Source organism: Ambystoma mexicanum, chromosome 2p (genome assembly GCF_040938575.1).
Source record: "Ambystoma mexicanum isolate Mex_15411 chromosome 2p, UKY_AmexF1_1, whole genome shotgun sequence".
Lineage (NCBI taxonomy): Eukaryota > Metazoa > Chordata > Amphibia > Caudata > Ambystomatidae > Ambystoma > Ambystoma mexicanum.
Genome location: NC_090923.1, coordinates 630,049,993 through 630,062,601, shown reverse-complemented (window position 1 = coordinate 630,062,601; position 12,609 = coordinate 630,049,993). Strand labels below are relative to the sequence as shown.

At 47.9% G+C, this 12,609-nt stretch overlaps 1 protein-coding gene across 1 annotated transcript in view; it reads left to right on the top strand.

Annotated features, from left to right (window-relative positions):
• The window catches only part of UBA7 (ubiquitin like modifier activating enzyme 7), a 1,701,784-nt gene that overhangs the window by 717,202 nt on the left and 971,973 nt on the right, over positions 1 to 12,609 (top strand). Inside the window, exon 17 of the mRNA XM_069644160.1 lies at positions 1,860 to 2,055. Coding sequence (XP_069500261.1) covers positions 1,860 to 2,055 — 196 coding nt within the window. The remainder of the gene's footprint in view (positions 1 to 1,859; positions 2,056 to 12,609) is intronic.

The window sequence follows — 12,609 nt, the reverse complement described above, 5'->3', positions numbered from 1 at the left end:
GATGGACGCAGATCTGCTTGCCAGGGAAGGAGGTGCGATTCTGCACCACGACCCAATGTCGCTGAGCTTGCAGGCTAGGCTCCTGCATCATTAGAGTTTGGAGGATACGAGATCCCAGCGGACTGCAAGGAGGTACTTGCCAAGGCCAGGGCTTCTTCTACTCTTAAGTGCTACGGACATAAATGGAAGAGGTTCACTGTCTGGTGCAGTGCACAGAACATAAACCCTCTACAGATTACGGCCCCTCAAGTGCTGCCGTACTTGCTGTCGCTGGCCAAAGCGGGACTGGCGCACGCCTCCATCAAGATTCATCTAGCGGCTATGTCCCGCTACACCAGAACTCCGGGGCGGTCATCGATGTGGTTGCACCGCCTGGTCAAGTAGTTCATGAAAGGACTTTTCCGTTCGTTCCTGCCGGTGAAGGCTGCGGCCCTGGTGTGGGAGCTCAATATGGTGCTGACTAGGCTCATGGGTCCTCCATTCAAGCCTCTGCATTCGGTGCCGCTGAAATTCCTATCGTGGAAGACAGCGTTTCTTGTGGTCATCACCTCCGCACGACGAATGGGGGAGATTCGGCCCTCTCTTGTAAGCGTCCGTACTTAACATTCACAAAACGGGGGTTGTGCTGCGGACGCACCCCTCCTTCATGCCAATGGTGCCGTCGGACTTCCATCTCAACAAGCCCTTGGTGTTACCTGTTTTATTCCCGTCGCCTTTGTCGCTGGCTGAGAGGACTTTGCACTCACTGGATGTGGCTAGAGCGCTGAAGTTCTACGTGGACAGCACAAAGAGTTTTCAGAAGACATCACAGCTGTTTGTGAACTTTGGTCCTGTGAGCCAAGGGAAGGCCCTCTCCAAGGCTTCCATTTCCAGGTGGCTCTCCGGCTGCATCACCCATTGTCAGCGGTTGGCAAACCGACCGCTGCCTGGCCGTCCGAGAGCCCATTCACCCAGAGCGATCTCTGCAACTACGGTGTTCCTGTCTGGTGTGCCCCTGCTGGACATCTGCAGGGCTGCTACATGAAGGTCGAAGCACACCTTCACAAGATTCTACTGCGTCGACCGGGATTCCAGAGAGGAGTCCAGAGTCGGCCAAGCAGTGCTGCGCAACCTGTTCGCTTGAAGGTGAGCCTGGTGAGGAGATAAGAGTTGCGTAATGTTGAGATGTTGAAATGCTTAATGTTGAGCCTTGCCACCTCCTGTGGTTGTGCATGTGTGTACTGCTATATATTCTTTATTCATGAGCATGTGAATCCATGCCAGACCCCATGCTGGAGAAGGAACAAGTTACTTACCTGTAACTATTGTTCTCTTCTGCGACTCTTCTCTTGGTCCTACTGCCACTTTACATGCTACCAAATCTGAAGATGGATGCCAGAGGAGGGGCTTAGGTAGAGGGCAGTAATTGGATGAGGGCAGTAATTGGATGGGGGTAGTATGACCCAGAGACCAGTGATTGGTTGTTAGGAGAAAGACAGTTCAGAAAAAAAACTGAAACTGATTTTTTCTTTACCGAGAATTCCCAGCCTGACGACGGGGAATATTCATGAGCATGTGAATCCATGCCAGACCCATGCTGGAGAACAACAGTTACAGGTAAGTAACATGTTCCTTAATTTTTAGTTGTAATATGAACTATGAAAAGGGTTGTTCCCTGCTTGCATAGGGACTTCTGTCCCTGTGCTTCCAGATCCATTCGCCCGTATCCACGATTCCTGTGGATGTCTCCTGTGATTGTTTGTTGCTCCTGCTAGCTTGTCTCACTTGTTCCCACTAGATTGTGCGCCCCTGCCTGTTCTGTTCGGCTCCTTTCTTACCACAGACCATCTTCAAACTGTTCCTTTTCTCCCCTGAAACAGAGACCCCGACTTCCTGGCGAGGACGCTCCGTCAAAGGAGTGCTGAGTCTCTGGAGATCCTGCAGTCTATCCACAGCCATCTCGTGACAGAGAAGCCCAGCTCGTGGGAGGACTGTGTGGCCTGGGCCCGGAGGCGCTGGCAGCTCCCCTACCACAACACCATCCGTCAGCTGCTGCACAATTTCCCTCCAGGGCAGGTGAGAGCTCCAGGCGACTTCCAGGCTCACATCCTATCGTAGATCACAGCTGCCTCACTGACCGCCACTTGGCTTAATTTCTGTCATGTTATCAACTGATATGTTCCTCAAATCCACGTTATTAATCAGTGGCGCCAAGAGCTCGTGACTGTTCCCCAAAGTTATGGTTAGCCAATGATGAATGAAATGTTGTGTAAGTGTTGGCAATAAAAGGCTGTGGTTTTGATTGCACATACATAATTGTAAAAACATATTTTGTAAAGTTTCTTAATCAAAATTGCACATAACCAAAGAATCAATGTACACTTTTGAACACAAGGTCCAGGGGCATGTCCCTGGCCCGTGCCACCTTCTTGTTATCATTCCCACGACGCCTTGGGCTACGTTCGTTGCCCTGTTTTCCTCTTCTTCTCCCCTTTTTCTAATTTCCAGGTGGGTGGAATATGGGGAAAGAACGTCTACTGCATATACGCAAAGAGACTTTGGTGCTCCGTCCGGAGTACCTAAAAAACAGATTATACCCTGACTGCTGACCCTCTTTTATCCTACAGGTGTAACCTGTAGGCCAGTCAGGTGCTTGGGGGGGGGGTAGGGTGTACTTCTGTTTTCCTCCCCCGGCCGACTGGCTCTGACTGTGCTTATGGTGTGTTTGGCCCCAGGTATTAGCCTCTATGCTAATAAGGCAGGGGCAGTGCGGGACTCAGCGTTTTGTGGCCACCTGTTCACAGGCTGCGTGAGGCAGTCTGTATTTTGTCCCTCGGTCCCCCCTGTCCCCCAGATTTTTCTCCCGTGCTTTCTAGCTGCCCCTTTCGCAGCGCTGGCCAATCTGATCATGATGGCTGATGTGTCAATGCTTAGATGAGTGATATGGTGAAACAGGCGGCCTGCAAGTCGCAGCCAAACTGTTTCTAGCCCTTCCTAATCTTCTTTTGGGAACAGCTCATGTTTAGCTCTGGCTGAAGTCCACCAGTGATAGTTTATTAAGAAAAAGGAATCAACAACCAACCAGCTAGGAAAGTGGTCTGGCATACCAAAAACCGGATACACAATGCCAACAGAAGGTGTGGCAGTTTTCATTGGTTGCCCAGTGTGTCTCCCTGCACGAGTCTATGTAACTAGGCGGGAAGGCTCAGAAGCAAGAAGCCAAACATGCACATCTTCAGAGGCGTGCCACCTCATCTTCAGAGGCGTGCCACCACATCTTCAGAGGCTTGCCACCTCATCTTCAGAGGCGTGCCACCTCATCTTCAGAGGCGTGCCACCTCATCTTCAGAGGCTTGCCATCACATCTTCAGAGGCGTGCCACCTCATCTTCAGAGGCGTGCCGCCACATCTTCAGAGGGGTGCCACCTCATCTTCAGAGGCGTGCCGCCACATCTTCAGAGGCTTGCCACCTCATCTTCAGAGGCTTGCCACCTCTGCCTGCTTTCTCTGAATCAGTCCGCTATCCAGAAGCCAAACGTTCCCTCCTACTATACCCACCATTTAGTTCTCAACCAATGAAAGTCTGTTTTGGGTGGGCTTCTGGGTATGGCATTATGGGACCTATAGTGATGGGGGAGAGATCTAATGAGTGTGACAGAGACAATTATGGGATAATTAGGCACATGTCTTAGGATCTGTCTTTGACCACCCGAATTTAGAATTATTTGGTAGTCCAGGACTAGAAAGTCAAGGTGTACATTTTTCCATTGGAGCTTCCAGAATGCACTGTTCTGGTTTAATGGAAGCCCTGAAGCTAAATATGCACTTGTTAGCACTACAGTCGTCCAATGCACAATGCTGTTGTAATGAAAGTATTGGAAATGGAATATGTACGTTTGACCCTTCCAGAGACATAGATGCTGTGCATCACGCATCTGTAAATTACATCTCCCACAATGCACTGCACTAGTGCCCTTGATGGCCTGGAACCTGGGCTTTTCAGCTGCCTTCTTAAGAGATTTTGGATATGTCATATTGTGGATGGTTCTCTGTTTTCAGTTGAGCCGAGAGTATTCTGTTACATTTACCCCATATGGTGGGATCCTCCATACTTTTCTTTCACTTGCACTATTTCCAATGTCCCTCCTTTCAGCACAGGCTCTCTCTCTTTATCCCTATTCCTATTTCTGAAGTGACCCTTCTTTTCTCCTCTGAGTGCACAATCTCTCCCTTCCCCTGAGTGCAATGCTCTCTCCCTCTGACCTATTCATCAGTACAGTGGCTCCTTCTAAGCTTCCTTACACTGCTTATTGTTTCTCCCCTCCCATTAAGATGCGGGTCCTCATTTAGCTTGGCGACTGCTTGTGCCACCACTTAGGCCTTCCTCTCTACTTCTTTATACCTCTGGGATAAAATCCTGAGTTAGCCTCCTGTACCATATCCCAACCCACCCCCACTCTTCGTCCACCCTCATCCTCCGACTTCATGCCTGCTGACTTCCCAAGCAAAACCTGTTCATCCTCAAATTCCTACTTCTTCAAATCAAGTCATGGACTTTAGTCACCCAATTCACCCCATCTGGCTTCCCTCATCTCCTGCTACACTCCTCCCCGTACCCTTCAATATAGTATCCTCCTGAGTTTGTCGCTTCCATGCCCACCGAGGCCTGCCCTCTCGCTTCCGCCCCATCTTCTGGAACTCCATTCCCCTGAAACCATCATCTAATGTGTCATGGATTGCTGGATAGCCACAATCGCTAGTTTCCTGAGCCTGAGTACTCAATTCGTTGGTCCCAAAGGACGTCCATAGCAGAATGCGGTAATCTTTCCCCATGGGCTGTTGACCCTGTAGCTGGTTTTCCGCTACCCCTTGCTTACCATAGTCCTGTGTGCGATTTGGGAAAAACTGATAGGCTGCCAAGATTGAAAGCCTGCTTGTTCTTCTGATTTGTGTCTCCTCCCTCATCTACACAGATCTGTTGTGTTCCCATCAGTAAAAGAGGGGAAAGAAATATGGTGCATGTCTGTGCAGATGAGCTGTTTGTTCCTCTCCTTGACAGATGTCTGTGCACTCAGTGAGATTCTGGGCAGGAGTGTAGGAAACTGTACAGACTCCCTTTTACGGTCATGTTGATAGTCTTCCACTCCAAACAAGTAAAACGTGTCTGGTTCCTTTGACCTTAGAACAGGGTCTCTGCACCATGTTGGTCCCATTTGCACATCGGGTCACCATGAAGATTCCTTTCAGCTTTTCATGCCATAGGACCAAAGTATTGCATAAAACAATGAATTTCAACGATTCCATGTCAGTCATTACAAATAATAATAATTAAAACCATCTTCGATATCAGAACAACCTTTGTCATTTCATTTGTAGGGCCCCTTGACCCTTGTCATTTCATGGACTTCAAAGTCAATGTACCCATCATTTCACAAAAGTATGAGATCCCCTCTACGGAGAGCAAAAGAAGCCCAACAGCGTGGTCTGTTGGACGGCGCCCACTGAGGGTCCTGGGGGGAGGGGGAGGTGGGGGTTCTAAAGCATGTTTTAGTCCTCTCTGCTGTACCAGAGGAGAAATCACCATTTGCCTTTCTTTATTTTCCTGTCCACAAGGACAGTCCAGCAGAAAATTGCCAGGCAGTCTCCCCTGCAGAGAGTATCTGCAGCAACCCCAGACACGACACGTGTGTTTTGCTTGCTCGGCGACGTCCGTGAGGTGCGGCTGAGGTGTAGCGTTTCTAAGCACTGACACCAAAAGGTCCACGGCCGGATTACCCCTTCAATTTAGGGAGAAACTCCATGTGTTTCAACATTTGCCCAAAGTGTGCGAGTCCCTCTACTGAGAGCAACAGAGACCCAATAACGTGTTCTATGGGATGCTGCACAGTCAGGAGGGCTTCTGTGCCCTACCAGAGGAAAAATATTCTTTTACAGGTCAGTCTGGTCCCACCCACCCACAAGGGCAATCCAGCACCAAAATGCCAGGCTGTTCTCCTCTGAACAAGTGAAACAATGTGTTTCTTCCCTGGTAGGTGTCAAACATGGCAAGCCCCTGTACTAAAACATGCTTTTTTACTCACCTGAGTGGGCACCATACCACAAAACAGGTTGTTTTAGCTGGAATCCCACCAGCATCCCAAGGCTTTCATAGATAATAATCATGTCTTGTTCATTAAGTGCTTTCGTCACGGCGCTGAGCACAGAACGTGTATGCACGCGTATTTACATTTAAACGAAGTTGGTACTCATTTATCGACCTCAGAAGGATAAAAGGCTGAGTTGGTTATGCCAGGAATCAAATATTCCCTGCAGATCACACACAGATCTCAACTGGAAGCACACAGCCCACTGAGTTATCTTGCCAACGAGATTCCCGTTGGGGATCATTTCCTGGATTCCAGTAGAGGGAGACACATCTGCACGGCTTTCCTTGTGAAATTCTGAAAGAGGTTTATCACTTCCCACAGGGGGAGAGGTACATTTCATTGGAATGAATAACTCAAAGGTCTGAGGCCACTGTGGGGGGCATTGCAGCGTGTGTCATATTTTCTTTCGAACCAATAGGTTGCCATTGGGTCCTACAGCTCTTGAACCTTGGCTAGTGCAAGGTTTCCCAGAGTGCAAGTTCCTCAACTTTTTTTTCCTTTACTTTCACTTGCCTATGTGTTGCGTGGGTTAGCAGCTTAACGCCCTTTGACCCCCCACAGCCTTTAACTACTTTCAACAAATTACGTTTTCTCTCCCACATTCCTGTTAAAATGAACCTATTTTTTTCATCTTACATTTAGAGTGCACCTGAACTGGATTGATCATAGTTAACTGCCAGAGCACTCTCCACTCTGCTTGTGCCCACCTGTCACCTAAGTGCAGGGCCATGCCCCACCTGCCCTGTGCAGAGATGCTGTGTCCAGTCTATTGTGCACACTTGATTAAGAAGTTTATATCAGGCATAGAGCGCCTTAATAGCTGCAATTAACAAACAGCTGATTTCACGGGCAGACACGTTTGTTTAGATAATAAGTGCCTTAATGGCTGCAATTAACTCACATTGCTGCTTCAATTATGAATGTATGTATTGACAATTTAGATAGCATAGAGAATATGCTACTGGCATATATGTGTCCCTCTAAAAATCCCAGAAAAAAGTGGCAAGTTGAAATATATTTTCTATATCAATCGTTTTTTTTTGTCATACAGGTGGCTAGCATCCCCTCTACTATCCAACAAAAAAAAATAGTGACTCCTTATACCAACCAAACATGTCTTTCCGGTGGTAAAGCCACATCAGGCTGGTAAGCGAGGGAGTAGACGGAACCATGGAGGTGTTCAGTCTCTTGCCAAACCGGCCAGACTTCGGCCTCACCGTAGGTCCACACCTATGAATGGCCCACGATTAATATGCTAGAACCCTGGGAAAAACCAAAACACCCTACTGAGTGGTATATACCCCTCTTCCAGGCCCCACGGTGGACATACCCATTCCCAAGTTCTTCCACAGGTTGCATAGCTGTACAACTGGCATCATTTCATCATGCTATCTTATGTTATTGCAATGTATATTGTGCACCGCTTCCATTTTCATGGTCTCCAGGTGCTCGCTCAGGGGTATATGAAAAGGAAGGGTTTTGGGATGGGTTAGTTAGTGGTATTGAGAGGGAAAAGCGTAAGAGAGCTTTGATGTGCTATTGGTGGCTTCAGTTCAGAAAAAACGGTCACTGTGTGCTGGTATGTATTTAGTTGGTTGACGTTGTGTGGTGTTTGATGCGTGGTTGTATGTGGGAGTTTATGGACAGTCGTTAGAGGGCTTGTAGTTTGCAGCATTTTAGTTTTTTGTGGCAAAGGTATGTGCCATGTTTCTTCAATGTTGAGTGGTGGGTGTGTAGAATATTGGATGTTTTTAGTATGGTTAGTCAGGATTCATCTGAGTCTTTTTCTGTGCGTTCGTTGATCCATAGGCTTGATCATATTCTATGGTGTTTGGGGTTGAAAGTTTTATTTCTCTTGGTGATCCGTTTTGTGAATTCCTTATTGAGTTGCATTAGCAGTTTTCCTTCGCCGATGTTCTCTCTTTAGCTTGGAGAGTTAAAGAGACTTGTTTTTAACAGGTTTGTGAATTTGAAGTGATTTACTGTTGTTCGCATTTCGTTTGGGAGTGAGTTCCAAAGTCTCACCGCTATGCAGGACAATGCAGATCCCCAAATTTGAGTTTTGCGTATTGTTTCGGTTCGAGGCGAATGTCGTTGCCTTAGTGTTACCTTAGTGTTCATGTTGGTTTGTAGATTGAGATTTTTCCCTGTATGAATTCTGCTCCTTCCCCATAGATTGCTCTGTGTGTTATGTAAAGTGTTTTCAAGAGGATTGACTGGTAACCAATGTAGTGTTCTCAGTGTTAGTGTGATGTGTTCTCTCTTAATGAGTCAGAGGAGTAGTCTTGCTGCTGCGTTCTGTATTTGTTGTAGTTTTTCCATAAGGCATAACGCCATTTCAAGATAGATCCTGCTGGCGTAGTTTATCCTTGACATGATGAGAGAGATGATGGAGAGTGTTCTGTGTGTGGAGGTGAAGAAGGGGAGTATCCCTTTGACTGTGTGTAAGTGGAAGAAGCAGTTCTAACTAGTGCATTGACTTGTGGCTCTAGTGTTAGTTCTCTGTCCATTAGTATTCAGAGATTGTTGACTACTTCTGATGGTTCTGGTGGGTTTCCCAGTTTGGTAAGCCATGGGGGTGTGGTGGTTATTCAATGGGTTGTTGGGTGCGATCATGATTTCTGTTTTGTCCTGGTTGAATTTAAGGCTGTTGGTGCTCATCCAGTCATTTAATTCAGTGAGGCAGTTGGTGAGTTTTGGGTTTTGTTCTTCACTGGTAGATGATTTGAGTGTCATCTGCATAGTTGTTGCAGATAAGGCCATGTTTTTTGATGAGGTTAATCAGGGGGGTCATGTAGATTTTGAAGAGTAGTGGTGATAGCAATGAGCCCTGTGGGACTCCACGTGTTGTTTTGCGAGTTGCTGACTTGAATGGTGCTTTGTGTGAGAAACCTGAGGGTATTCTCACGCCTAAACCCCCTGGATCCTCTTCTCAGGTGGTCAGAGAAAGGCCATCGCTTTTGGAACCCGACCCTGGGGGTGGAGAAGCAAGGGAGGATCTCCTGGAAGGTCCTTGGAGTTTGGGAGTGGGGTACCCTCAGGTGAGACATTGTATCCCCCTTTCCCTTATAATGACCAACCTAACCTCCCCCAAAGTTTATGGGATATTGCAAGACCTCTCCCTTCATTGCCCCATATTTGACATTTAAAGGTACAGGGACGAGGAAGAGGAGACTGAGAGTAGTAAAGACTATAGCTTCATTTTACCTCTCTGTGGTACTGGGATGCAGAAGATGCCTGCAGAGAGTCAGCCATGTCCCTTTAATCATGGCCAGGCAAACCTGAGTAGGGACACACACCTGCAACTTGTTAACTGGTTGCATGTGTATAAAATTAGGGTCAGAGAACAAAAGAGGTGAGCCACAGGTAGCAAGGAGGAAGCTTTGTGGGCTGGACCAGCAGAAGACCTCCCCATGTTTGGAGGCAGCCGTGGTGGGACCAGAGCAGGAGCCAGGTCGCCGGCAGAGACCCCAGGAACTTGTGTGGCCTAAGAAAAGTGGGCCATATCATGGACAAAGGTGTGGGAGCCTCCAGCCCAGATCGGACAGAGCTGAAGCTCTGGGCCAGCAAGAGGAGAGAGGATGCAGTCTGTGTCAGAGAGAAACCTCTCCAATTGCCGGCACGCAGAGAAGACTGCCGAGCAGGCAAGCAGGGCTTGCATCAGATGGCCTGCCAGAAGAGCGAGCGGCAGGAGGCTGCAGCGGCCGTTGGAGGGAGCTGCTATCAGCCGGTAAGTGTCAGGGAGAACACTGGGGCACCGGGCTCTGTATTTTAGAGATTGCGTTGATATGGGTCCATTGTTCCACCAGCTTGTTTATATATATCTGCTGTTTCTGTTTCTTCGTTGAGTAGCAAGATTTCGTCTTGGATTGATGTTTTTCCTTCAGGGCGTCGGCCTACTGACACTGATGGTTCAGTTTGTCATGCCATTTCTTTTGATGAATGGAGTGTTGATGTCGGTTCTTTCGGTTTTGGTTCTGTGAGTGTCCAGTCTTTCTGTTGGGTTTCCGACTATTCCCCTGATGTGCTCACAGTTCTTGAGGATTGATGATTGTCTGAGAGGGTGGTAAGATGATAGGTACGGTGGTAAGTAGAACGATTTTGGTCTTGTTGTTACAAAGGGACTCATTTGCGTTGAAAGTGTAGGTGTGCCATCTCCTGGTATAGCTTGGTTCCCGGGTGTGGTGTTCTGAGATTGTACCAATTGGTTTATTCTGTTGTTGTTATTCCTTGTGCGTCAGTCTTTCCTGTTGCTGGGCATTTTGTGGTGGGTCTGTCCCAAGAGTGGGGTCCATCCCAGGGACGTGGACTATCCCAGGGGTCGGGGCTATCCCAGGAGACAGGGCTGTCCCAGACATATCCCAGGTGTTGGGGATTAACCCAGGGGTCTGACACTAACCAAGGTGGTCGGGAACCAACCCTTGCAGTCATTAACTAACCGTTGTGGTCGTGGTATATTCCTAGGGTTTAGGGTATATCCCAGGAGTCAGGTTCTATCATAAATTCAGGGTCTATCGCCGATGTATGAGGTGTCCCAGGGGCAGGGGTGTGAGCTGTCCCAGGGTGTGTGAACTGTCCCAGGGTTTATTGGGGTTCATAATGGTGAAAGCCTCTCTGTGGTGGGTGTTTTTCCATCTCAGAGTTTCATATGTTATGGTTCCCCATCCACTGGCCTAGTCCATGTCAGGCCTAGTACGATAGTCATTTGTTTTGAACCTCGACTCCCTTTCTGCACCCCTCTCCCTCACCTTTTGTTTTCCTCCGGCTCTACCAGAAATGTTGTCAGGCCTAGTACGGTAGTCGCCTGTCTGTTTCCATTTCCTTCCCACTCTCCCCTCCCTGTTTATCTATGTCTTAGCACTTGCACTATCTGAAATGTCGTCAGGCCGAGTACGATAGTTAATTTCACATTCTTACTGTTCATGGCCTGTAAGAATGTCATTGTATTTTCCCTTGTTCCCTTCCTTGCCTTGAAGTGCTTTGAAACACATTGTGTATAGGCGCTATATAAATAAACTATCATATCATAACTATCATATCACTTGTATTGATGGGTGACTTAGATTGGTTTTATTCTCCCGATGATTTGATCTTACCTTGTGGGGTCCTGCATAGCTATCTACCTCACAGTGGCCAAGCCCTCTTTGTGATGGTTATATTTAAGTCTCAAAGTCTCATGGGACTTGGAAGCCTCAGGTTGCTGGGGTTTCGTAGTTATATCAGGTTCACAGTGGCAAAAGGCTCCCTCTGGCGGCCTGTGGTTTGATCTTTATTTGCTTTGCAGTGGCGAAAGCCTCCTGGTGATGGCATGTGGTGGCCTGTGGTTTGATCTTCCCTTGTGGGATCCCATATAGTTATCTGCTTCACAGTGGCAAATGCCTCCCTGTGGTGGTTGTTTTCAGTCTCAAAGTCTCATGGACCTCGGGGCTTGGGAGCTTCAGGTTGCTGGAGTTTTGTAGTTGTGTCAGGTTCACAAAGTCTCCCTGTGGTGACCTAATACTAGGAAGCTGCAAAATATAACCAACCTTACATCAGGACTGCTTTTGGAGGGAATCAAATGTGGTGCAACTGAACACAATTAAAGTCAAGTGAAACCAAGCCCGATTTAGGGGTTGTTGTGCATGAGTAATATACTGTGATGGGACACAGTATTATCGAAATTCAGAATGAAACATTACTACAGTGACAAAGTCCCTTACCTGTTTGTCGCTGCAGATGGCCACAGCTATACCATGCAGAGATGGGAGGACAGGACAAACAGGCCCTTTGCCATTGCGCCTAGCCGGTGGCCCGGGCAGGCTGCTCTGGGACTCAATACTGCTGCTGTTTCCTCTTACGATGAACTAGTCAGTGGGGGAGTGGGTGTTGAGATGGGTTGGGGGAAAGAATGGAATGGAAGGGCAGTGGCAGACTTACAGGGCAGATGGGTACAACACAGTGGTCAGATTCAGAGCGCAGTAAGATTTAAAGTCGTGGCAGAGTTCTTAAGGCAGCAGGAGTCAGTGCAATGGCACACTTCATTGCAGGAAGATTTAGAGCAGTGACAATTCTCATGTGGCACCTGGATTCAACACAGTGGCTAACTTCAGAGCGCAGCAACTTGTGAGCAGTGGCAAACTTCAGGGAGCACCTGGATTCTACACAGTGGCTGATTTCAGGGCAAAGCAAGTTTTAAGGCATTTTCAAACACAATGGCAAACTTCAGAGCACAGCAAGATTTAAAATAGTGACATACCTCAGAGGGCACCCAGATTCAAAACAATGGGTAACTTCAGAGCGCAGCAAGTTTTAAAGCAGTGGTAAACACAACGGCAGGCTTACAAGTGCGGCAGGATTTAAAGCCGTGGCAAACCTCAGAGGGTGCCTGGATTCAACACAATGGCTAGCATTGAGCGCAGCAAAATTTAAAGCAGTGGAAAGCTTCAGCGGGCACCCGGGTTCAACACAATGGCGATCTTGAGAGTGCAGCAAGTTTTAAAGCAGT